This window comes from Podarcis bocagei, assembly GCF_964188305.1.
Source record: "Podarcis bocagei genome assembly, chromosome: 13".
NCBI classification, from domain to species: Eukaryota; Metazoa; Chordata; class Lepidosauria; order Squamata; family Lacertidae; genus Podarcis; species Podarcis bocagei.
Genome location: NC_138138.1, coordinates 54,646,243 through 54,673,915, shown reverse-complemented (window position 1 = coordinate 54,673,915; position 27,673 = coordinate 54,646,243). Strand labels below are relative to the sequence as shown.

At 45.2% G+C, this 27,673-nt stretch overlaps 1 protein-coding gene across 11 annotated transcripts in view; it reads right to left on the bottom strand.

The window, feature by feature from the left end:
• The window catches only part of DLG4 (discs large MAGUK scaffold protein 4), a gene marked incomplete at its 5' end in the record, with an annotated part of 129,254 nt that overhangs the window by 80,917 nt on the left and 20,664 nt on the right, over nucleotides 1–27,673 (bottom strand). Inside the window, one exon of one of the 11 annotated variants that reach the window (XM_081167821.1) lies at nucleotides 3,342–3,856. The exons of 9 other annotated variants lie outside the window; for them this stretch is intronic. In XM_081167821.1, coding sequence (XP_081023947.1) covers nucleotides 3,342–3,383 — 42 coding nt within the window. Of the gene's footprint in view, nucleotides 1–3,341; nucleotides 3,857–27,673 lie in introns of those variants that run through there. One more of the 11 variants, XM_081167833.1, reaches the window with a different exon arrangement.

The following is a 27,673-nucleotide window of genomic DNA, read 5'->3' as shown; positions in this document are numbered from 1 at the left end:
TGAAAACAGAAGTCCACTCTGGGCTCACGTGGGAGGACTTTGCAATGAGTCAGGCCCACAAAGGCCCTAACTCAGTTTGGCCTACACTGGAAGGCAGTTGTTTTCCAGGATTTCAGGCATGAGTTTTGCTCAGTGCTACCAGGAGATCCTGCCAGGGACTGAACCTTGCAAAATGGGTGCCCTCCCATGAAGACACAGTCTCTCCCTGCCGGGTCTCCCTTAATGCAGATTTGATGAGCTTGTGCCCTTCCAAACATTCACAGATTACAATTCTCACAATCCCTGACAACTGGCCATGCTGGATGGGGCTGATGGGAGTTGTAATCCAACAACATCAGGAGTGCCACAGGTCCCTTGCCACTTAAATAAAAGAAGGGGCAGGAAAGTGTGAGGAAGGGCATACACATGAAACGCTGAACATTAATGGCCCTCCAGAGGAAAAGAGACTCATACATGCACTATATGCAACAGGTCTAAATTCTAATGACTAGGCCAGACTTCCTCAACCTGGTGCCATCCAGATGTTTTGGACTACAACTTCCATCAGTTGCGCTGGTTAGGGCTGATGGGAGTTGTAGCACAAAATATCTGGATGGTACCAGGCTGGCCTGATCACGCGGTAGGCCGAAGAGCCTCCTCAAGTGAACTGGGAACATACTGGGCACACACCCTCCATTAAAGGTAAAGGTAAAGGTACCCCTGCCCGTTCGGGCCAGTCTTGACAGACTCTAGGGTTGTGCGCTCATCTCACTCTATAGGCCGGGAGCCAGCGCTATCCGCAGACACTTCCGGGTCACGTGGCCAGCGTGACAAGCTGCAACTGGCGAGCCAGCACAGCACACGGAATGCCGTTTATCTTCCTGCTGGTAAGCGGTCCCTATTTATCTACTTGCACCCGGGGGTGCTTTCGAACTGCTAGGTTGGCAGGCACTGGGACCGAACAACGGGAGCGCACCCCGCCGCGGGGATTCGAACCGCCGACCATGCGATCGGCAAGTCCTAGGCGCTGAGGTTTTACCCACAGCGCCACCCGCGTCCCTACACCCTCCATTAGTGTACTTTAAAACTGGGGCAGGGGAATCTGTGGCCCTCTAGATATTGCAGGACTACAACTCCCATAACCTCTGATCATTGGCCATGCTGACTGGGGCTGATGGAATCCAACAATATTGAGTGGAGCACAGGTTCTTCACCTGGCTTTAAAAAGGACAAGATACTGATAGGATTGTACATACACAGAGGCATCAGATTTGAAAAGCAGCAGATCAGGTGTCCTTCAAAACCAAGTATGTAAAAAAGGATAAAAGGTGGGTTATGTCATTTAACACTGGAGCATTCTGAACATTTTACAGAAGTGAAACAAAATCTACCATCTGATAAAAAATTACTTTTGCGTTTTTAAAAGATGTCCCAGTCAGGAGGGTTAAAATATTTGCATATTATTGCAAACTATTATAACTCTCGTTAGAATGAGAAAAACTCAGTTGCCCTTCCTCTGGAAGGCAAAAAAAAATTAAGCACCCATTATAAGAAGACAGAACCCCTACAAAAAAAAAATATTCACACACACTCACTCCACTTGTATATATACACTTTTATGATTATTATATGTTATGTATTTGTTCATTCAGAAAATTTTCTTTCAAGCAAAAGCATACATGTACCACTTATTTGAAAAAAGCTCATGCAGTTTTAAAAAGAAAGTTCAGAGAAAGGGCTTTGAATATCCTCTGAAATGAGTAAGGAATGGACAATAGAAAACAAACTGATATTTGTATGTGATTAGTCTATCCATCACTTGAGACTATTCAGAATTTTTTTCTGAAAAAAAAGAACCAACATTTCTCACATCTGGAAGGTTCACATTCATTAGCTTTGGAGCAAGGACTAAGGGAAGGGTGGGGAGCAGACACTTCATATCATCTATGCACTAGCATCTATCATAACTGTAACATTTGCACCATTCATGAGGACTAGAAAATTGAGTAACACTGGAAGCAAAACAGAGAGGTGATAAAAAGAGCTGAAACACTAGCAAGGAAAAGGGGACAACCCCTCCCCAATTAACACCATCCAAAAGCAACTGATTCTTGTAGCAAATATTCATAAAAAAACCAAGAGCTTCTAACAGGATGTGAATAACTACATTTACACTGTGAATGAATGGGGATTAATAATAAATATTAATGTAACGTATTAGACAGATAACAATAATTTAAAGGGTTTGAGTTACAGCACAGCATTTGCACCAAATGTCTACTGTAGGGGTTTCCCTTGACTTAGTCCAGAAAAAGACGTGTACATGAGCCAATGGGGAAACTGATGCATCCCATACCTATGGATGTAAGGAAATTTAGTTTAGAGGGCTGTTTTGGTGAAAGGATTGGGGTGTAATGGAGGCTTGGGGGTCCCAAAGTTTCCAGGTATCCTGTGGGGGGGGTGTTCTATTGTTGGGGGGCAGTCATGGCAAGAGTAAACGGGTGATTCTAGAGGAAGGGATAAAATCCACTGTAACTCTCCCCCTCCCCAGACTTTTTCTCCAGGGGTAGGGTAAGAGAGATCATTGTGTTGTTACTGAGCAGAAGATTTTAAGACGTCATGATGGTTTGAATGGGGTGGGGAGAGGGAAGAGCTGTACCACTATGTTGGGAGCCTCCAACATTTGGGGGGGGGTGTCAGAGAATTTGGCAATATCCTTGAATGGGCGAGTACTATATTGGTGTAGGAGGGATGTGAAGGCCAAGGATTTATAATATACGGAAGGGGACAAGACCAGAATTTGCTATTTTTTGGGGGGGTGTACCCCAGGAGGAAATAGCAGAGCTTAGGGAGACAAATGGGGAGGGCAATCAGATGGTGTTTGGGAGACAAACAGAGCAATACTCTGGAATTTGAGGGGGCCAAAGTGGCTGGGATATGGGGAAGATTGTGCCATTAATGATGTCAGGGGCTGCTGTTTTTTGGGGGGGCACATGAAGCCTTGAATATTTGGGGTGGGGATGGGGTCAGTATTTGGATTTGTGCCTAGCAACAAACCCACCCACCCACCATCTCGCTACACAAACACAAACACAAAGACACACACCTTTTCAGGTTAAGGACCAGAGAAAATATATTTTGGGGAAAGATCTGTCTCTTGGCAGTCTCCTGCATGTTGAATAAGAAAGACATCTGTGTCACCCCCACCCGGCACCCCCCCTGCAATGCGTTCCCTCTCTCTTCTGAACCTGTTGCTGTGGGGCTGGAGGAAAAGAAGGGGTTAAAGATAGGGGTGGCTCTGACTTGCTTAGGGGCTGGTGGAAGGAGGGGGGGTTCATAAAGATAGAAGAGGTGACACCTACCACACAGAGACACATGGAAGAGAGCCTGTTCTTCGTCTTCATGGGGGTGTGGGGGGGTGGAGATGGGGGAGCTGAGTGTGGGGGCTGCCAGAGAGAGGAGGTGGGGGCTTGATCCTCACGACTAGACGGAGGGAGGAAACTGAAAGGGCGAAGGAGGGAGGAGAGGATGTGCGGGGGGGGGGGGATATAAGCAGAATGGTAAAAAGAGGGCTGTGATTAGAGGATTGATGCAGTGAGCAAGGGAGAGAGGGAGAGAGAGAGAGAGAGGAGTGTGCAAGAAAAGGATGTGGGGAGTCTGAGTGAGGGATGCGGTGTGGGTGTGAGACAGTCGCAGGATTTGTGTGTGAGAGAGAGAGTGTGTGTCCAGGATGCTGCGTTTTGCGGGGGTGGGGGGGTGTTGAAGGAAAAGGATGCTCCAGTTGTGAGTGTCCAATTGATGCAGAAGGAGATGGGGAGGGCTGGATGGAAGAAGGATGTTCTGGTGTGTGCAATGCAAAAGTGGTGTGTGTGTGTGTGTGTGTGTGTGAGAGAGAGAGAGAGAGAGAGAGAGAGAGAGAGAGACCCCATTGCAGTATTCCCAGAAGGGGAATGCAGGGGTGTTGATGTGGGGGTGATGCATGTGTGCGCGCCAGGACTTTGCATGGGGATGTGGGAAGCAAAGTGACTGCTACGAGTGTGTCACCAAAAAGTCAATGCAGTTGTTAGGAGAATGCAGCTGAAACAGTGTGTGTGTGCAAGGCAGGGAAGGAGGGAGGGAAGGAGGAAGAAAGACCATTGCAGTGTTCAGAATGCTCCAGCACTATGCAAGGAATGCTCACAAATTGAATCATCAAAGCTATGAGTGTGGAGCTGAAACAGAAACACCTGAGAAATGATGTGTGTGTGTGTGTGTGTGTGTGAGAGAGAGAGAGAGAGAGAGAGAGAGAGAGAGAGCGCACATGTGCAAGAGAGGGACAAGGAAGTGCAGAGTTGAGATATGCCACACGGCTGGGTATGTGCACGTGTATATTTTGCACATATCATTATCACTCAGTGGTTGACTTGCAGTCGAATGTGTGAACAGCCAAAAACTCCTTGTGGCGGGGGCCATAAGGATGCAAACACACACACCATCTGTGATATCTGAGTTGTGACAACTGCTTCACACGTGCCAGTCCTCTCTCAACGTGTCAGTCACACAGTTGATTAACATGCATGTGCTCTCATGGAGAAAGCGTGAAAGAGCATGTGAATGAATGAGAATCACACACACAGTGCAATGGTAAAGTACTACTGAATATCTCATGTATGTGCAAGCACATGTGTGAGAGGGACAGCTGACTGCAAATACAAGGATGCAGTGCAAAGGTGTTCAATAACATTCTTGTGAGCATACACATACGTAGCACTTATGCACCAATTCTGCATTTCACTGTCTCCACAGAGCACAAGACTGCCCCTATTTCCAATAGGTGCAAACTGCTAAACCAGAGTTTAGAGAAAAGGTGACTGAGAGGTGACATGATAGAAGCTTGTAAAGTTCTGCCTGGCCTGGAGAAAGTGTAGAGGGAAAAGTCCCTCCCCTCTCATAACACTAGAACCCCGGAATATCCAATGAAGCTGAATGTTGGAAGATTCAGGATGGGCAAAAGTACGTTTTCATGCAGCACTATGAACTCGCTCCCACAGGAGGTAGCGATGGCCACCAACTTGGATGGCTTTAAGAGAAGATTGAACAAATTAATGGAGACAGCAAGTGATGGCTACTAGCCATGATGGATGTGCTCTGCCTCACTGGTCAGAGGCAATAATGATTATTTAATTTCTATACCACTTAATGGGGTGCATTGGGTGTTAGTGAAGGGGTAGGACCTCTGATGCGGAACATGCCATGCTCCTTCTTTGGTCTCCACGCTGCACTTGGTTCTCACCTGTGGCTCCTAGAAGCTGTCAGCATGCAACAGTGGCCACATCCCAGGAATGGCTTCGACTGGCTAGCTAAACCATGTGAGGGTAGCCAACGGGATTCAAGCCCTTGGTGAGTTAGGGACTTCCCCGGCATGTGAAGACAGGCTCTGGCAGATTGAGCAGATGAGACCAAGAGTAAGTCTCAATGGTCAAGAAGAAAGAAAACACTGATCCTCAACCTCTGCTGCCTTACAGTACAGTGGTACCTCGGGTTACATAGGCTTCAGGTTACATACACTTCAGGTTACAGACTCCGCTAACCCAGAAATAGTACCTCGGGTTAAGAACTTTGCTTCAGGATGAGAACAGAAATCGTGCTCCGGTGGCGCGGCAGCAGCAGGAGGCCCCATTAGCTAAATTGGTGCTTCAGGTTAAGAACAGTTTCAGGTTAAGAACAGACCTCCGGAACGAATTAAGTACTTAACCTGAGGTACCACTGTATATCTTCAGGAAAAGAAAATGTTCAGAAGTAAACCCTACACAAATCTACACATTTGGGTGGCAGTTGGATGGTGCCTTGTATGCCTTCATCCAGCAGCTCCTGCAGCTAAGCTGGCACCATATGTCTTGCTCTGTTTTCCTTTGGGTCACATAAGAGGCCCAGAGCGGGCAGCCCAGGACTTCCTTACACATTGCTCGGGATTGCGCCCCAGGGAGGTCACTTAAATGCTGCTAATGCAGTTTGACTTCACCCTCAGAGGTGCACTCCATTGTCTCTGGAGACAGATGCCAATTAAAAAATATGCCTTAGTATAGTTAAAATATACAGAAAACTGAAGCAACAACAGACAACTTGAACAAAATATTACAAAAATATACAGTTACATATAAAAACGCTACATTAAAACCAAGTTACTAATATATAAATCAATATGCTTCCAAATACCAGTTGCTAGAAACCACAGGAGGGGAGAGTGTTCTGTTATTCACGTCCTGCTTGCGGATTTCCTACAGGTATCATGTTGGCCACTCTGAGAGGAGGATGGTAGACTAGATGGCCATTGGTCTGATACAGTAGCAGGACATGCCATTTTAGGGCGTGAAACTTAATTTTTGAAAATTTCTTCAGTGAAGGGTCTTAAAAAATATGTTTTTGAGTGTGAGGAATTCAAATCTGCTATTATTTTTAACTAGACAACATTTAGCTTGTTAAGTCTATGCTTGATGAAAAACACATAAATTGCTTTTGGAAAACCAGATAATTTAGTTTTACCTTCTGAAAATGTTGGGTATAAATAAAATAAGAATAAGAATAATGTATAACTGCAAATACTTGGCAATCATTTTAAATGATGTCTATGTAATTTTACACACATTTTACTTACCAAGCAAAACTAAATTATATTCATTTAATCAAAATATCTTTGACTTCACAAGTCGTGTTGCAAGTTTTTAGCACCCTTCATTTTTGGAATCTGAAGGTTGAGCAATTCAGCACACCCTAATGTAGCAGTCTTTTCTTATGTTCAAAGCAGTGCAGCCCATGAACATAGCCCAGAGGCCTCTTCCTGTTGCCTGCTGGGTACAAGAGCATCCTATTTTTGTAGGCTCAAACAATGTAAGCAAAACCATGCAGTTTCTGGCACCCTTGGAGGGCTACTGCACCCGACTGCTGGCAGACAATATTTGGCCCACTCTGCATAAAAGGGAGGAGTGTTAAATCAGCACATAATGCACACCATTATTCTAGCAACACACCAGTTGCTAGAAAAGACCATATCAAAAAACCTCTTGCTCTCTCTCTCTCTCTCACACACACACACATAGAGTGAAGCATGTTCTTCTGTGATGAAATTTTATTCTGTGAACTGCCTTGAGATCTTATGATGAAGGGCAGTATATAAATTTAATAAATAAATCAGTCCCCTGCACTGATAAATTCTACTGGTAGCACTATGTCTCTGAATACCAGTTGCTGGGGATTCCAAGGGGTGGGATACTGGTGTCATGCAAAGGTCCTTCCTGGAACCATCCCCACCTCTCTAAGAAGGCATCCTCACCCACACATCACCCACTAAGAGGGCTTGGAATAGTAGCCTCAACACCCCAACATTCCTGTCCTAGGAACATAGGAAGCTGTGTTTATACTGAGACAGGCACGAGTCCATTTAACTCAGTACTGTCTACACTGACTGGCAGCAGCTCTCCAGGGTTTCGGATGGGACATTCCCAGCCCTTCTTGGAGATGCCATTGGAGACAGAACCTGGGGACTTCCACATGCAAAGCAGATGGTCTCAGAGAGACCTTAAAAGATACTGGGAGAGGTGAAGGATCCGTAAGGATACCCCCATGCTCTTCAAATCTCCCCATCCCAAAGTCACTCAAAGGGGCGGAACCATCATTTTTTGCCTCCCCCATCTGCATTGATGTATTTCCTCCATCCATCCTGGCCTCCCTGTCTCTTAGTCGCTTAGCAACCAAGCCACTGGGGCTCTGGGGTTGTCATGGCGACAGGCTCCTGCTCCCGCATGGCGCTGAGAGGTTTTTTTGTGGGGAGGGGGGGGGTAGGATGCAGTTCTTTTTTTAAAAAGGCAAAAAAATAATTAGTGGCTTCCTATATTTTTTTAAAAAAATACAACTCCCAACATTTGGGGCCAAAGGCCATGGGGAAAGATCTTAAAGAGGGAGGTAAGACAGAAGGGTTCAACAGAGAGATCAAGGGGATAGGGGGGAATTATATGGAAGTATAGCATCAACCTTCCCGCATTACTCAGATTCAGGAGCAAATGAAAATCTTCTTTCCTCCTCTGTAATTCTTACCCCTCCATTCTACACAGCTGCAGAGCAACTCCCCCCCCCCACAACCCCAGAACCAGCTGCATTTAAGAAGGTGGTGAAGGAGGGATCCCTAGTATAAGTAATCTATACACTCAAGGAGGCCACTGCAAGTCAGCATAAGATGAGGGAGCCCACTGGGAACGCAGCTGCCTCACTTCAGATTACACAATTATCTTCTCTACTCCAATAGGCAATTCAGTGCATGCGCGCGCGCACACACACACACACACATACTCAACATACATGCTAAGGGGATCAGTGTCAATTCTGGTCAGCTTCAGAGTTCCCCCTAGTTACTGCAAAAAAAAAAAAAAGTTTTCTGCAAAGTGGTTCTATATTATACTGCTTCCCTGATCAGGAATGTTGGTTAAAATGTGTGTTTTCTGTACTACACAGAACTCCTCTTCAACAATGCAGGAAACAGAGCTGATGCAACATTCTGTGCATAACAAAAGGGGGCTGGCCCAACTCCTTTTGTTTGTGTGCTCTTCTCCCTTCAAACTGTTGCTTTTATTTATTATGTACAGTGGTACCTTGGGTTAAGTACTTAATTCGTTCCAGAGGTCCGTTCTTAACCTGAAACTGTTCTTAACTTGAAGGGTACTTCAGCTAATGGGGCCTCCTGCTGCTGCTGCACCGCCAGAGCACGATTTCTGTTCTCATCCTGAAGCAAAGTTCTTAACCCGAGGTACTATTTCTGGGTTAGAGGAGTCTGTAACCTGAAGCGTCTATAACCTGAAGCGTATGTAACCCGAGGTACCACAGTGTTTATTACAAACACACACAAACAACATTTATATACACAGTTCTTCCCTCCTCACAGCAATACTGTGAGGTGGATTAGGCTGAGAGACAGTGACTGGCCCAAGGTCACTTAGTGAGCTTCATGGCTGAGTGAGGATTTGAACCCTGGTGGCGCTGTGGGTAAAACCTCAGTGCCTAGGACTTGCCGATCAAAAGGTCGGCGGTTCGAATCCCCACGGCGGGGTGAGCTCCCGTTGTTCGGTCCCAGCTCCTGCCAACCTAGCAGTTCGAAAGCACTCTTAAGTGCAAGTAGATAAATAGGTACCGCTTTATAGCGGGAAGGTAAACGGCGTTTCCGTGTGCTGCTCTGGTGCCGGTTCGCCAGAGCAGCTTCGTCACGCTGGCCACGTGACCCGGAAGTGTCTGAGGACAGCGCTGGCTCCCGACCTCTAGAGTGAGATGAGAGCACAACCCTAGAGTCTGTCAAGACTGGCCCGTACGGGCAGGGGTACCTTTACCTTTACCTTTACTCCCAGATCCTATTCTGACAATCTAACCCCAACTATACAAACCTGTAAAACAGTGTCTTCCCAGTAAGCATCCTGCTTGGAGATGCACTGTCAACAAGTGAGTGGGCCTATGCTCATCCAGCCTTCCCCAACCTCGTGCCCTCCAGATGTTTAGGACTACAACTCCCATCAGCCCCAAGAGAAAGCTCCAAAACATCTGGGGAAGGCTGGCCTAGAGCTCATCCAGACTTCCTTTTGCACTACACTTTCCAGGCACAGGTCCGCACTTTAAAGCTCCACATCTGTTTTGTTGTTGTTCTGGCGCTTTCCCCAGGAAAACCTGCATTTTACTGCTGAATGAGAGCAAACAGCAAACTGCAGAAAATCTGATTATTGCCACTTGCTCTGATTCAGTGGTAAAATGCGGGTTTTTCCTGGGGAAAGTGCAGGGACAAAAAAATACCCTGCTTGGACATAGGGATTTAAAACCAGACCTGTGCCCAGAAATGCAGCACAAAAGGAAGTATTGATGAACCTCTAGTGTGCTTCATCGGTTTAACACAACATACAAAAAACTCTACTGTATGAACCTAAGTGATTCCACCTAGTTCTGCTCCCAGCTTCCCAAAGTGGCCGGTCAGATGTTCTTTGGAACTCTCTGGAAGTTTTGTGAGTCCAATAACTCTTCAATTTTACAACTTTTTCTTTCTGAAGGAAGCTTTCCAGGCATATATTTCCTATAAAGACAACTTAAGAGCCTTTTGGATCAGGCCAAGAGCCCATCTAGTCCAGCATCCTGTTCTCACAGTAGCCAACTAGATGTCTCTATAGGAAGCCCACAAGCAGGATTCAAGCAGGAGAGCACTCTGCTGCAGTGGTTTCCAGCAACTGGTATTCAGAAGCATTACTGCTTCCAGCTGTGGAGGCAGAACATAGCCATCATGGTTAGCAAACATTAATAGCCTTATTTTCTTGTCTAATCCTTTTAAAACCATCCATGTTGGTGGCCATTATTGCTTCCTGCAGGAGTGAGTTCCATATACACTATGTGAAGGACTTTCTTTTATCTTTTACTGTGTATCTGAAGAAGTGTGCATGCAAACGAAAGCTCATACCAAGAACTAACTTAGTTGGTCTTTAAGGTGCTACTGGAATTTTTTTATTTTTTATTTTATCCGTCCTGAATCTCCCAACATTCAGCTTCATTGGATATCCACAAGTTCTAATGTTATAAGGGGGGTGGGACTTTTCTATCTACTTCCTCCTTATAAACTTCTATCATGTCACTGCTTACTCACCTTTTCTCTAAACTAAAAGTCCCAAACATGGCCATCTTTCTTTGTAATGGAGTTGTTCCATCTGCTTAATATTTTTGATCCCAACGACCGCAGATCAAAAAACATCCTTATGTGCTAAGCATCCACACATAGCAAAAAGAGGCATTTCTCCCAATAAACTACAACCATCAGCATCCCCTTTGAGATGAGCTTGAACATTAATTACCACCCTGTATGAACATTTTTTATGGGGACAAGGGCAGCACTGTGGGTTAAACCACAGAGCCTGGGACTTGCTGATCAGAAGGTCAGCGGTTCGAATCCCTGCAACAGGGTGAGCTCCCATTGCTCGGTCCCTGCTCCTGCCAACCTAGCAGTTCGAAAGCACGTCAAAGTACAAGTAGATAAATAGGCACCGCTCCGGCAGGAAGGTAAATGGCGTTTCTGTGCGCTGCTCTGGTTCGCCAGAAGCGGTTTAGTCCTGCTGGCCACATGACCCGGAAGCTGTACACCGGCTCCCTCGGCCAATAAAGCGAGATGAGCGCCGCAACCCCAGAGTCGGTCACGACTGGACCTAATGGTCAGGGGTCCCTTTACTTTTACTTTATGAAGATTTTTTATAGACAATTAGCAAAAGGTCTAGAAAGTGTTCGTAGGTTTGCACAAACCATATAATGCTGTTTGGGGACAGTTCTCTAAACAAGGATGATTTTCTTGCATTTTTTTTAATAGGGTTAGAAAAATACACAAACACAGCAAACCATTAACACTGGTTTTCAATTGAAATACAGCTTTATCTAGACTGTTACAATATTTTTATAACATTTTTACGTTAAAAGATAGATTTTGTTGTTTGCAATTGTTGTGGGGGGGGGAATCATAGCTTATTAAAGGAAGTGAAATTGTGAGAAAAGGAGGGATGAATTCCTAAAAAAATTAATTTCTGTTGGAACTCATGCATACTCAAAGGTCATGCACTCCTGAATGAGAGCAGTGGTGAAGGTTGCTTGGTGGACAAGGAAGGACAGCGCAGACATGCTTAGTGGCACCTCCTTGTTCATTCCTACAAACAACCCCAAATCAAAGCAGATTGTGGGCATTCAACACACGTGGTCCCCCAGCTTTAATGAAGCCCCAAACAAGACAAGATTAAGGCAAAGGATGAAAATGTCATGCTGGTTTGGGCTGATGGCGTTGTAGTCCGAAACAGGACACCCTGTTGAGGAAAGGTTGACATAGCACATGTAGAAATGGGAAGTAGTTTTACAGTGGAGGGTTTCTTCGCAGCCATGTGCCAATATAACAGCAACCTGACAATTCATTCTGAAAGCACACTCTTCTGCCCCTCAATTGGTCTTCATTATGTTACTCAGATGAGACAGATGGAGGAAGCTTAACATTTAGATTGGTGGGTGCGGAGAGGAGAATGGAAAGACCTAACTAGAAGAATGCAAAGAGAACACATTTTCAATTAAAGGCCCCAGGCATAATTGCACATACATGTCTCCTGATTTCAGTGGCGGTGCATTGTGGACTGTGTAGTCTTTGAGCTTCATAAAAGCTTATTTTGTGCTTATGTATTTCAGTTGCCAGAATAAAAACATAAAAGGGGTTGAAGGACTGCAATTAGTTTAAGGGAAATTAGGGACTGAATAAGTTGCCTTACACTGAGTCAGCCCATTGGGGTCCATCTAGTTTAGTGCTGCCTACACTGACCGGCAGTGAATCTCTAGGGTTTTAGGGAGGAAGTCTCTCCCAGCCTTACCTGGCGATGCCATTGGGGACTGAGCTTGGGAACTTCTGCAAGCAAAGCAGATACTGTACCACCCAAAAGTAACATTTTACAGGTTTAGAAAATGCAGAGAAACTGAATACAGAAGTTCTGCACCGCCCCCCTTTCATAACACCAGCATGAATCTGAATGGTGGGGCATTCATGACAGACAAAAGGAAACACTTCACACAGAGAATTGTTAAATTATAGAACTTGCTCCCACATGATGCAGTGATGGCTGCCAATGTGGACAGCTTTAAAATGACAAAAGACAAATTCATAGAGGATAGGACTACCTACGGCTACTAGTTGTTATGCCTATTTATTTATTTCATAAAATTTATATACAGCTTGATAGTAGAAAAAAACCCTCAAAATTGTTTACAAAGCAGATAAACAATAAAGTTGTCACTAAAAAGTTTGCAACCGTAATTTAAAACATACAGAATGTTAAAACTCCACACTCTGAGCTTTCATTTTTAAAAATGTAAGTCTCTAGCCCCCCAGAAGGAAGGCAACCATTGAGACAATTTTTGTGAGATGCACCAACCTGGTTGCTCCCACCTTTCAGTGTTTTTAGCCAATGAGTGAAGTCAGAGATGTGACTTATTTGTGCTCCAGATGATGGTAATCCCCGGGATCCCAAAAAGCTATTTCATCCTCCCCTTTAGCGCATTTTTCCTGCTTCTGCCTCATTTTCCAGTTTTTGGAATCTCCATAGTTTTTGCCCTTCCTTTCCCCCTAGTAATCAGGATGCATCTTTACTGTGGGGTAGGGGGTTATCTGAGATCAGGTATTCCGTAAAAGTTATTTTCTGCAAATATCACGGCACAATAAGAGCACGTAGATGTTAAAAGCCCGTCCCAGAACTGGAAAATGCAAAATATGAAAACTTTACAAAGAGGCTTAGGCATTTCTCCTGCTGTGCTTGAGCTAAAGGCAAAGCATTAATTAAGAATCCACTATATAATTAACTTACAGTACAATGGTATACATGTCTACCCAGAAGTACGTCACTTTGTGTTTAGTAGGGCTTAGTCGCAGGTACATGGGTACAGGATTGCAGCCCAGGCTTTAATTTAGGGTCATATCATTGTGGGAAAGCAGATTTCTTGTGCCTTTAACAGTTATGTGTCAAGCATAAATTCAACAGGTTAAACCTTTTCTAGCATGGAAAAATAATTATGGGGGGAAAGCTTCACCTGTCTGCATTCTGTCAGACATTTTATTACATGTGCAGCCACCGATTTATTTTTCCGCATGCCACTCCAATTGCAAAAGAGGAAACAACTTTGCATGCAACACAGCATATGCAAATTTTATGCAAGTCTGCACCTGCTTTTGTGAGTAGGTCATAGGACCCAATCTGCATACAGGATTCTGGACCCAGAAAATTCTGTTAGCATCACTGTGTACTATACAGTGGTACCTCTGGTTACATACTCAATTCGTTCCGGAGGTCTGTTCTTAACCTGACACTGTTCTTAACCTGAAGCACCACTTTAGCTAATGGGGCCTCCTGCTGCCGCTGCACCGCCAGAGCACGATTTCTGTTCTCATCCTGAAGCAAAGTTCTTAACCTGAGGTAATATTTCTGGGTTAGTGGAGTCTGTAACCTGAAGCGTATGTAACCCGAGGTACCACTGTATGTTCATATTAACAGTTAGGCTGTGGGCACACCCTATATTTAATACACATGCCTCCTCCTTCCCCAAAAGAATCCTGGGAATTTTAGTTTGTTGTGGATCCTGGGAATTATAGCTCTATGAGGGATAAACTTCAGTTTCCAGGATTCTTTGGGGAAAGTCATGTGTTTTTAAATGTATGGTGTGTACACACAGTCTAGTGTACAGATATATTTTCCAGGATTCAGCACAGACCTTTAGCCTGAACCCGCAGGATTCTTATCTTATGCTCTGAGCTACAGCCCCTCTCTTACGTTACGTTTGGCTCTCACACATTTCGATCATAAGAATAATGACCATTTGTTGCCAGAAAAAGAGAAATGTTTCAAAATGTGAGCATGCTGACCGTTTGGCACGGAAACGAACTGCGAAAAAAACTGAGATGCCACAAGAATATATAATGTCCATTGACATATGCATGAGTCGATCCGGCAGGAACAAAGCAGATTCCACGACGCACCATTAGCCACAAGACTAGGAATGGAACCTCCATAATCAGAGGCAGGTTAGCTTTGATTAGCACACACTGGAGAAAACAAAAGGGAGGGTTGTGGCTCTCAGGCCCTGCTCACAAGCTTACCAAGAACAGCACGTGGCTGTGAAACTGTTAGAAACTGGATGACTCTGTAGTCATGACTGTGAAAAAATGTTCAAGGCCAATGCACTGAAACTAAGCAACTAAAAATGCAGTAAGTTTCCATTTTTATTTTTTGCAACAGACAGCGGGTTCTAACTACCCTGAGATGGGCCATGAAAGGTGCAAAATTGCCACACATTCCCAATTGTTACCATGCAGGCATGAACCACCCAAACCAGCATTTTAGTTTCCCTGACAGATACAAGCTCAATGGTGGTGTGAGTTTGCAAGGAAGTAGTTTCAAGCAGGTTGTCAGTGCAGAGATTGGGGGGGGGGGCAAAAGGATTGGTTTTATTGTCAAAGTTGTCACCCTGAATGAAAGGCATTCAACAGGGCTGAATTCCAAAGATTTATGTATTTTTAAAAAGCAGCCTATCTTGAAATACAAAATTTACATTTCTACTCACACATGCACACTCTACATCTGTGAGCTTTTAATGCTCTCCTTTGACAGAACCCCTTCCAGTCTCTGTTGCATAACTGGCATGCATCATGGGAGATTCTGGGGCATGGTCTAGGTCAGTTAGCAAGTACTGTGGACTTAGTTTTTCAAAAGCCAAGCCAGAGACCCGACTTTTGAAATCTTTTGAAATTTTGTTATCTCTATGGTAGTTTTTGTTATGTGAATGGTTCCACAGACCCACCTGGCTGGGTTTCTACCACCACTGTCTCCTGTGGGAGGGAGTTCCATACCTTAACTATGCACTGCATGGAGAAGGACTTTCTTTTATCTAACCTGAATCTTCCAACATTCCGCTTCAGTGGGTGTCTATGAGCAGTGTTAGAAACTGAGCTATGAAAGCTAGGAGCTAAATGGCACCTTGAACCTAGGTTATGGGCACAACAACGGAATGTCTAGGTGCACTTTTTCTTTACAACAAGAATACAAAGCTGAAAATGAATGAACGGCAGCTAAAATATTATGTTCGTTTTTCACATGGGCTAGTCCTTCCCCTGCCCACCCCCCATATATTCTTAAGAGGGTTTCTTCCCCAGTCTTCAGAGGGTAGCTGGAAGTGGGGAGGCAGAAAAAGGTCCTCCTTTCCTTCCACTCTGCAGTTTTAATCTGAAATCTTAGGTGCAGTACTGCACCCAGAACTCAGAAACGGCTGTAATGAAATTCCCTGTCGCAAAATGTGCCTAGAACAATGGGAGTTTCAAACACTGCCCATGGGTCCTAGTGTTTTGAGAAAGGGAGAAAAACTTTTCTCTAGACACTTTCTTCATGCCATGAACCTTTATATAGCCTTCTATCATGTCATCTCTTACTCGCCTTTTTAGTTTAGAGAAGTCCCAAACGTTTCTTCATAGGGAAGTTACTCCATTCTACTGGATCTTTTTGGTTGCCCTTTTCTGAACTTTTTCCAACTCTACAATATCCTTTCTGAAGTGAGGCAACCAGAGCACTTATAAGAACTTTGTAACTAAGGCCTCCTCCTGACCAATGACTTTTGGTGAGTGTATTCTGCAACATGTCATTTATTTACTTGTTAAACTTATACCCCTCCGAAAGGAGCCCAGGGCAGCAAACACTTTTGCGATTAAAACATGTAATAAAAAATAAACAAAAAATAGCTTTCAAATATTTTTTAAATGTTTTTAAAAAACTAAAAACAATAAAACATTTTAGAAAAATTAAAATCAGATACAACCAAATCATGTATGCCTGCTGAAACAGAAAAAAATTCAGCAGATGTGTCTAAAAGAGTACAATGATGGTACCTGCATAAGGTCAAGAGGCAGAGAGTAATAGTGCTTTAGCGGGTGCATTTATACTAGGTAAAAGGTAAAGGTAAAGGACCCTTGGACGGTTAAGTCCAATCAAAGGCGACCATGGGGTTGCGGTGCTCATCTCGCTTTCAGGCCAAGGGAGCCGGCGTTTGTCCACAGACAGCTTTCCAGGTCATGTGGCCGGCATGACTAAACCACTACTGGCGAATGGAGGACCGTTATGAGTGCCAGAGCGCACAGAAACATTGTTTACCTTCCTGCTGCAGCGGTACCTATTTATCTACTTGCACTGGTGTGCTTTCGAACTGCTAGGTTGGCAGGAGCTGGGACCAAGCAACAGGAGCTCACCCCATCGTGGAGATTTGAACCGCCGACCTTCCGATCAGCAAGCCCAAGAGGCTCAGTGGTTTAGACCACAGTGCCACTAGACCATCCACACATCATTCCGCTTCATTAGTTGCTGTGTGAAGCTTCCCCAATGCATTCTTGCTATCTGGAGGGACACTTCTGTCTGCCACAGAGACTGGACAAAAAATAAACTTGAACATTTGTGGTATAAAAAGGTATAGGATTTCAGCAGGCAGTTATGGGACCTGCATCAACTGGAAATGAAGCCGTCTATCTGCCCCAACATTTTGCAGGTGCAAACCATATTGAGAATGGGATCATATTGAATCACATCAATATCACCATGTACAAAAACAATCAAGAAAACACAAAGCATATCACTTGGATAAACTAGGGGAAGGGAAGCACATTCCACAGTGCAGCTTTCATCCCCAAACTGGAGCCCTCCAGATGTTTTGGACTATAATTCTGTACTGGATGGAGGCTGATTGGGGTGGGGGGGGGGAGAAGGTTGCCATAATGTCTAACTGCTGCAACTGTCTCGCAGGGCTGCCAGTATGCTGCTGGGCTTAAATTTGAGGTGTTATAAAGCCTTCAATAGTATGGGACCAGATTACCTGAAGTATTGCCTCAAGCCATATGTGCCCACTTGACCGCACAGCAATCTGTGGAACTGGCACCTTTACCAGTGCCACAAAATGTTCACCCCATGCTTGTGAGACATCAAACTTTTAGTGTGGCAGGAACTATGCTATACTACTTGCTTGCTTCTTTGTGTCAGGCAAGCACCTTTGTTGCCTTGCTTTTTAATGCTTGCTAAAATCTTGTTTGTTTAGGCAAACATAAACAGAGCCTGCTGGATCAGGCTGATGTCCCAGCTAGTCCAGCATCCTGTTCTCACGGTCAGTGGCGTAGCGTGGGTTGTCAGCACCCGGGGCAAGGCAAGTAATTTGCGCCCCCTAACCCGTGGATTTGCGCCCCCTAACCCGTGGATTTGCACCCCCTAACCCGTGGATTTGCGCCCCCTAACCCGTGGATTTGCACCCCCTAACCCTAACCCCCAGATGTTGCGCCCGGTGCGGCCGGCCCCCCCTGCACCCCCCACGCTACGCCACTGCGGTGGGGGCGGTGCATGCGTTAGTCACGCACCGTCCTGATGTCACCTTCCCGCCCGCCCACTGCATTGAAAGGGGGCATGTACGCTGGTCACTGTTTTGAAGGGGAGTGAACAACACACACACACACAAGAGGTAACTTGTTAATTTAACGTTTATTTCTATGAGGAGGAGTAATTCTGAGGGGTCAAACAAAGAAATAATAAAAAAGTGACAAAAAAGTTATTTTTATAATGACAAGTTTTGCGGCTCCCAGTTTTTTTTTCTTCAGAAACGGGTCCAAGTGGCTCTTTTTGTCTTAAAGGTTGCAGACCCCTGGTTTAGGCAAACATAAACAGAGCCTGCTGGATCAGGCTGATGGCCCAGCTAATCCAGCATCCTGTTCTCACTCACGGTGGCCCACCAGATGCCTGTGCAAAACTTACAAGCAGAACCTGAGCACGTGAGGACTCCCCTCCTGGGTTTTCCAGCAACTGGCAGTTGGGAAAATTGCTGGCCCTATCTTTGGAGGCAGAGCTAGCCATCACTGCTAGTAGCCATCAACAGACTTCTCCTTTATTAAACCAACCCAGACACATAATTTTATGATGTGTGGTTCTTCTTAAACTCTGTTGAGTTTACAAAAATTTTTTATTTTTTAAAAAAGACTTTTGAAATAAAGTTTCATTTTTTTTTTTTAGTGAATATCACCTTATTCTTTAACTACAACCTCCAGGAGGGAAGCACTCACAATCGCAGCAGTCTCCCCGTCACTGGAGCAAGGTGGAGGAAGACTGTGGCAGGAGGGCTGGCAGAGCATCCACAAACACCATATGCACATCCAGCTCTAGGGCCTACATGTCCTTCGAGAAGCTGCCTCTTTCTTGTTCCTCTATGTCTTGCCTTGATCCGCACAGGCTACTCTCCCACAGGTACAGATTCCTTTCCAAATAAATTTTATTAGTTTTCCAATATTCCCCCAATAGCCAAATTATAACAATATCAATTAACTCCCAATTAATACAATCATTCAAATGCCAATCAACTTCCAATTAATACAATTTAGATAAAGGGGCTCCCCGCATTTCTGAGTTCCATAATCTTATTAATGTCAGTTACATTTCAGTTAATATAATAATCCCTTAATCAACAGCTGCATAATTAATGATTTCCATTTGTGTTGTCATACTATATAAATTTATTAAACTTCAAGTGAGGAACTCAAACTATTATCTTTGTTTTGTCCTGTGTGTGAAAAACTGTTCTGCCCATGGAGATTCCTTCTGACCACACAGGTACTGCCTTGCGCAGACCAGAAGGGAGGTCCACCCCATGCGACAGCAACAGTGTCCAGCATGCTTCCTGCATAGGGCTGTCAACCTATTTGCTCCAGCAGACTCCTATATCCTTCCTGGTGCCACAGTGGGCACTGCACCTGCTACCTGTCTAGCCACCTATCCAAGGCTGAATGGCCCCCTTCATGCTTTCTTAGTTTGGAGCTGTCCCATTGGGAAGCTCTAGCAAAGAGGTAGCCCTCTGGGGTTTTTTAAACTACAGTTCCTCTCATTTCTGACCACTGTCCATACTGTCTGGAGATGATGGGAGTTGAGGTCCACAACATCTGGAGGTTATTATAGTGGCTACCCCTGCTGTAGCATGTAAAAAAACTAAGTGTAAGTGTGTATGGGGAGTGGGGTGGAGTGCTAGTCCTCATTGCCATAAGTTCACTAGCTCCCTTCATGTGCAGGCAGCATGTGGATGTTGTTACCAGCAGTCCTTGATTGTTGGACATTGGTGAAGTTTCTAGGGATAGTGTGGGCTAGCTGGTCTTTCCTCCATTTTTGTATTTTCTACCTATGAGCTTGCCCCTCATGCTAGGCACTAGATGTAGTGGCTGTACTGCCAGAGCAGCAGCAGCATATATCTAGTCCCAGCATAATTTAAATATAAAGGTAAAGGTAAAGGGACCCCTGACCATTAGGTCCAGTCAGGGCCGACTCTGGGGTTGTGGTGCTCATCTCACTTTACTGGCCGAGGGAGCCGGCGTACAGCTTCTGGGTCATGTGGCCAGCATGACTAAGCTGCTTCTGGCGAACCAGAGCAGCACACGGAAATGCCGTTTACCTTCCTGACGGAGCGGTACCTATTTATCTACTTGCACTTTGATGTGCTTTCGAACTGCTAAGTTGGCAGGAGCAGGGACCGAGCAACGGGAGCTCACCCCGTAATGGGGATTCGAACCACCGACCTTCTGATCAGCAAGTCCTAGGCGCCACAGCGCCTGAATGCCTAAAATTAAGCCTGAATGCCTAAAATATGGTGACTGGGTTAGTGGAAGAACCTTATGAAAGGTGGGATGAAAAAATGTGGGCACTGTAAATGCTAAGTATTAATTATTTAGTGCAGAAATCCCTGTTTGACGTCACAAGCTGGCCCTTCAGCCAGTCTCCCACCCCAAGCCCAGCATCAGTCATCTCATCCACATCTTTACAGGGTTATTGTAACAATGACTAGGAGACTGGAGAGGAATCACAGCAAAAAAAAGGACAGTCTGCTGCAAGGGTCATTAAGATGGGTGGGTCACGGCCAAGAAGAATCAGGAGACAGTCCCCACACAACTCTGAAGTTATCTGCTGCATTCACACATGATATTCTCCCACAGGAACCCCTGCAGTTCTTAGTATCCTCAGGAGAGGCCTCAATCTAGAATTTGATCTAGTGCTTTTGAAAGCAGGGCCTTCCCTGGAGCAGCACCACAACATAGGCTTATACAGTCAAGCCATATGGTCTATCTAGCTCAGTATTGTGTATATTGACTGGCAGAAGTTCACTGGAATTTCAGACAAGGGGTCTTTCCCAGCACTGCCTAGAGATCTCATCAGGCCGCTGGGAGGCCTCTCATCAGGGAGCTGCTGCATGCAAAACAGGTAATTTACCTGCTGTGCTACTGTCAAATGTAAAGCAGGTGTCTTTGTTGCTGAGATTCAAGGCAGTTTGAGATGCTGCTGCCTCTGCCTCCTTCTCCTCAGAAGCATTTGTAAGATCTTAATAAGAAGTTGAGACTTTTCCAACTGATTCACCTCCTTTAACTTTCTTCCCTGCCCTGCTAGTGCAACATAACATGGCACCCTTACTTTTGTGGGAAGACAGGAGAGGACTAGTATATATATAGCAATAAAAATCTAAGCTTCTGGACTCTATATGTGCTCAGGGACTAGGAATGGGGAAGAAAGGGTGCTAAATCTACTTCTGTGACAGGAGGTGGTGTCCTCAGTGGCTAGGAGTGCCCTTTACCAACCAGTTATTGGCTGTCCCTGGATCAGGATAGCTTGAGCACAGTTGTCCATGCATTGGTAACCTCATGACTGGATTACTGCAGTGTGCTGTATGTGGGGCTACCCTTGGGGTTGATTTTGAGGCTGCAGGTGGTGCAGAACACAGTGGCTATATTGCTTCAGGAAGCAAACTATCACCAGCATAGAACACCCTGCTTGCATGATTTGCACTCACAGCCAATCTGCTAACCAGGACAAGTTCAAGGTGTTGGTACTAAGTCCCTGTGCAGTTCAGGACCAAGTTACCTGAGAGATCACGGTACCCCTTATACACCCAGTTGATTACTTCAATCTGCACAAAAGTCTCTCCTGCAAGTTGAGTCTGTGGTAGTGTTCAAATCCCCACTTGCCATGAAGCTCCCTGGGTGACCTTAGGCAAGTCACTGTCTTCTTTCAGCGTAAGCTACCTCACAGGGTTGTTGTGAGAATAATTTGAGGAGAAGAACCATGTACACCACCTTGAGCTCATGGGAGAAAAAGGTGGTATATAAATGATAGAAATGAATGAATAAGTTTCAGTCAAGAGGAGGGTTTGTAGTGTGGCTGCCCCTGTTCTGTGGAAGAGCATTCCTGTCGAGATGTGACAGGCAACCACTATCTGCACTTCTGGAAATAGCTGAAGACATGCTTTGCTCCAACAAGCTTTCCAGCTAGATAAATGGTTCTTTACTATGAATGTCCACTTGTTAGGATTTTAATCATTTTTTAAATGTATTTGCTGTTGTATTTTTAATTGTTTTTAATTATTTTGTTAATAAATTGCTAAATTTACTGTTTTATTTGTAAATCACCTTGAGACAGTGGATTAGAAGGTGATTAATAAATTAAGTGCAATAATAGTACTAATAATTAATTTTGCCTTACATTTGAATCAGAAACCACTTAATTCACACTCCTCAAACCAAAACACAAACTGAAACACTACTATTCTTTGAAATTTTTGCTTCTCCAAATTTTGCATGCAGTTCTCCAACGAATGTGTACAAAAACATGGTAGGGCATAAAAAATGCATAATGTTGGTGAAAATGCATTGTAGTAGGAAAAACACTTGCAAAAATATGCATGTTAGTCCAAACTGTATGCAAAAATATGTACGGTATATTCTAAGAAATTTTAAATTGTTGTAACCCACCCTGGGACCTGAAGGATAGGTAATAATAATAGTAATAATAATATATGGGCTGAGTCTACCTGCTTCCAGGATTCATCTTGGGCACTGGAAACAGGATTTATCTGTGACCTGGAAGTTAAGCAAGCCCTTAACCTCTTCCCCATATTGCGCCCCCCATGCCAAATTAATAGCATGTGTGTCCCCCCCATCTCTTTGGGAGTCCTTGGGGTGGGTAGAAAGGGAACTGAATGGAACTGGGCATGAAGGGCCTACACAGGAAAATGGAAGGGGGTGTTGCTGTACGTTGCCTGAAATAATCCCCCCCCCTACGCATTCATGATCCAGTTATCCCTGGTTGCCATGGCATCCAAGAGGCAGCCGAGGCTGATAGGAGGGGGGGAGGGTGCTGGGATGAGGCGGCCAAGGATTGAGAAAAGAGATAAAAGTGGGGGAGGGAGGAAGAAACTGGATAGAGCAGCCTCCCCCAATGTGGCACCTTCCAGATGTTTCGAACTACAGCTCCCATCATCCCTCAGCTGGCTAGTGGATGATGGGAGCTGTAGTCCAAAACTTCTAGAGGGAACCTGTGTGGTGCAGACTGCTTTCGAAATCAGGAGTGGGTTGAGCATTGCCTTAGGAAGCTTTCGTCAATCTCACCCCTTGGCCTGAGGTGTTTTAGTTACCTCGCAATTGTCAAAAAACAGTTGCACAACCCTCTACCGCCCCGAACCAAAATTTGGGTGGTTTCAAAAACACACATCTTCATGCCTGTGGGTGTCACCACCTCTGCCTTAAAACAGCAAACAGCTGTGATGCGGGGACATCCCACCACCATCCACCCCAACCTCTGCTGGCAGCACCGGGGGTTTGGGTGAGAGAGAGTGGCCTGTATTGAACCCTGCCTTGTTCTGTTTGCCATAACAGCTCTTCACATATGAAACCTCCTTGAGAGACTTCATAATATAAAGGGCTGGTGTGGGCAGGAACTGGAGGTACAGAAAGGTGAATGCCTTGGAGGAGATCGGGGGCCACTCAGGGTGGACAGTCTCCTGAGCAAGCTAAACTATGGAACTCACTCCAGAGGCATCCAAGGTCACCAACATGGATACAGGACTGGGAAGGGCTATCAGTAGCTAGTAGCCAGGATGGCCATGCTCTGCCTCCAGTCAGAGGCAGCAATGTTTCTGAACACTAGTTGCTGGAAGCCACAGGAGGGGCAAGTGCTTTTGTGCTTGGATCCCACTTGAGGATTTCCAGATGGCAACTGTGAGAACAGGATGCTGTACTAGATGGGCCATTGGCCTGATCCAGTAGGGCTCTCCCAGCAATCTTACGAGCTCCACTGGGATAAATAGGCGTGGGTCCCATTCATTTCAATTGATCTTATTTTGGAGAAAGTTTCCCCCAGGAGCTGGGTAGATCTGGCTCATCTCCAGCACTAGCGGCGGCATCCCCTTAAATATCTTAAAGCCACCTTCTCCAAACTGGTGCAGTCCTTGGCCATGGTAGTCACTGGAAGTTGGACTCCAGCAACATCTAGAGGGCCTTGCATGGAGGAAGACTCTCTTAAAGCTACCCCCTCTGCCTGCTGCTTCTGTTCATGAATACAGCTTCGCAGACCCTTGGTCTGCACTGTTACAATCGCATTCATGTCAATGACTCCTGGGGGCAGCCACCATTTTTTGCAGGCCCAGGGGGGGAATTCATTCATAATGTGCCCTCCATCTCAGGTATGTGTGTATATTGCAGGGGGGCTGGGGATGGGGGGACAGCACTGCACTGCACAATAAACACTGGCTTCACATTGCAGGCCATCTTCAGCACACACCAGGGCTGCTGGGGAGACAGAGATATTTCCATCACTTCCCTGAGCGCTTCCCATAACTTCAGAAAAGCATTTGTCAGGAGAGGACAGAGAATGTACTCCTGTCAGTGGAGGGCATGTAAGTAGCACAGAGATATAAGGCACATACTTCCTTGCAAAACACCATTAGCTTTTGTTCACACAAATGCGGCCCAAGCTTCCAGTCCTCTTTGAGGCCACCACCACTTTTTGTACAAAAACTCAGGGCCCATAGCTGCATAGTACGGTAAGTAGAAACCAGCTGACAAAGTGTTTCCCCAACACTGCAACACTCACCTGTTGATCCCCGACTATCATGGTGGATGTAAAAGGACACAGAGGCCCTGCCTTCCTGCCTGCATGGAAACCTTTGAAAACAACGCAAGAACACAACAGGACTGCAAACATGTCCTCTGCAGCCTGAGTCCCTTTCCATCATCCACCTCACTATCACCTAACCCAGCACTGTTCTCATCCACCATCACTCCAGACAAACACAGAATGTCTGGTGAAAATCCAATGGCTGCAACAGAAATACTCTATTCAAGACCCCTGAACACTTAGTTTGCATATTTTCAATCATATTGGGGGGGACATTAATGCCAAATTTGCATTATTATTATTGACAAACAAAAGCCCATCAACCAATTAAACATCACAAACATACACTTCTGGAATAGAAACCTCTTAAAATCTGTGGCCTCCCAAGGATTTGCCACCCCAAACAACCCTGTTGGCAAAAACAGCTCCTTTTGGTTCAAAGGCCAGTCGCTATCTTATACCAAACACAGCTCATTGAAGAAGAGTCCAGGACAACCCAAAAGCTTGCAGTCCTAACCAGTGAAGTTTATTTTTCTTTATATCCTTCATATCAAGGAGCCCAGGATGGCAAACAAGAAGTGATAAAATGATAAAAACATCTTTAAAACTTTTCCAGTACAGATGTAGACTGGGATGAAGAGCTCAACTTAGAAGGCTTGTCAAAACTTGTCTGAGGAGATAAGCAAACAGCTAGCCAAAGCATTTGCTGCATCTCTAAAGCTTGCTACCTAGCCAGAGGAAACTCAGTGGTAGAATGCAGGAGGGTACTAGGATCAATCCCCAATGGCATCTGCAGGTAGGGCTGGGAAAGACCTCTTGCTTGAAACCCTGGAGAGCCACTGCCAGTCAACAATACAGAACAAGTGTCTGAATCGGTAGAAGGCAGCTTCCTGTGTGACCTTTCCATTCTTATAAAAACTTGGGATTTAGCCACCCTCTTTCCCTTTAGAGCAAACCTCACAGCTATAATCCTATATCCACCACCCATACAAGAGCAACTAAATGGGTCATGGTATATGTAACACACTCACTAGATAAGCAAAAACTGGATTGATTGCTGCCAGCATCCCCTTGGTTTTTCCTAAGCTATGAAGCTGCCTTGTCCCAAAACTCAGGCAATCCCTCCATCTACTGTACTCTAGTTTTGCCTATGCAGATCTACACCATATATTAAAAGAAATTAAAGGCACAAGGGACGCGGGTGGCGCTGTGGTCTAAACCACAGAGCCTAGGACTTGCCGATCAGAAGGTCGGTGGTTCAAATCCCCACGACGGGGTGAGCTCCCGTTGCTCGGTCCCTGCTCCTGCCAACCTAGCAGCTCATCAAAGTGCAAGTAGATCAATAGGTACCGCTCTGGCGGGAAGGTAAACGGTGTTTCCGAGCACTGCTCTGGTTCACCAGAAGCGGCTTAGTCCTGCTGGCCACATAACCCGGAAGCTGTACGCCAGCTCCCTTGGCCAATAAAGCGAGATGAGCGCCACAACCCCAGAGTCGGTCACGACTGGACCTAATGGTCAGGGGTCCCTTTACCTTTACCTTTAAAGGCTCATTAAAATCACATGGCTTCTCCCAAAGAAACATGAGTACTAGTTTGTTAAAAGTGCTGGGAATTGCAGCTCTGTGAGGGTGAAACTACAGTCCCCAGGATTCTTTGGGGAAATCATATGCTTTGAACGTGCTTTCAATGTATGGTGTGGATAGAGGGAGGGTGGCTAGTAGTTGTTCTTCAGGGTCTCAGGGAGAGGAGAGTCTCTCTTCTTATGGCCTGCCCCTGCCCCTTTCATCTGAAGAGGCTGTTGGCGATTAAACCAAGGACTTTTGACATGCAAAGCTGAGTTCTGGACCACGCACCCCATTGAGGATGCCAGATCTTCAGACAGGCTCAAGGCATTTTCAGACAAGATGCTGAAAGTGACATTGACCCTCTCCACCACAACCACCATGGTCACTGTCACTGACCAGCCCTTAACACCATTCACACCTCCAAATGTAGGACAGAGAGCAGGAAAAGTCAGTTAAAACAAGTATCTTCCACTTTTTCAGACCCAGGACCCACTTTTAACTCCAACATGCATTTGGATGACCCTTTTCTTGGATCAGGCTGCAACCCACTAGTGGGTCCTGACCCACCAGTTGAAGACAAGAGAGTTAAAAAAATGTCAAATATATGTTCCCAGCAAATGCTTTTTTAAAAAGCAAGTGAGTTTGAATACTACTTCTAACGGTATACATTTTTAAAGCATCAGTGGAGTGGAAAGTATGTTGGACTGTGGGGGCCAGGCAGGAGAGGAGATCTGGGCCCAAATTCCTAAAAATCAATGAAATGCAGTGGGTGAAATTGATGGGCTCAACTCTCCCAACTAATCTACCTCACAGGGTTGCTGAGATGGGAGGGGGCAGATGATTCACGTAAACTGTCCAGAGTTCCTTAGGTGGGGGAAAAGGATAAAAACTAGACAGCATGAGCAAAAATGGAAGATTTTTACAAGGTCTATTTGGGTTGCATAAGTTGTTTTCTCTAAAACATACACATCCCACCTTTTCCAAAATAGCTTTAAGGCCAATTAAAAGATTATTAAAATAAAACAGTACACTATACAATTAAAAATCATAAATACATCCAGCTTTTCTTGATATCAAGAAAAAAATGTGTGCGCCAGATTGCCTATGTGGTTATTAGCATACGTGTTTGAAAGGCACCTACTCTGGATCAGATCTGTCAATCTCACTGACTGATACCCAAGATCTACCTGCTGGGATGCAACAGGTGTGTTGTGTGGGTGTGTACACATGTGTATAAAGTTTCCGGTGGATTCTGGGGTGTTTTGCATCCACAACCACAACCTTCCCTAAATGCCCTTATGAGGACTTTTGTTCCAACACCAAATGCTTGAAAACAGGTCCTGTGGCTGAATTCTCACTGAGACTGAGCCTTTCCAAATTGCCTAATTTACGATACTTCCCTCCCCCTCTCACATACTGCTGCATGATACCTCCCACCCACCTTCTGCCAGCTCAAGGGCCTTTTCTAAATTTCAGCAAAGCCCCCCTTTCAGCAATTCTTGGACCAAATCATTTATAAACCTTTGGGGGGGCAGTGGTCACAGGTCAGTCCTGGTTCACTCACCCATCCTCAGAAGCATTTCTCCTTTTTGGAATCTCTCTTCTACTGTGAGTTTCTCTCTCCTTGTCACTC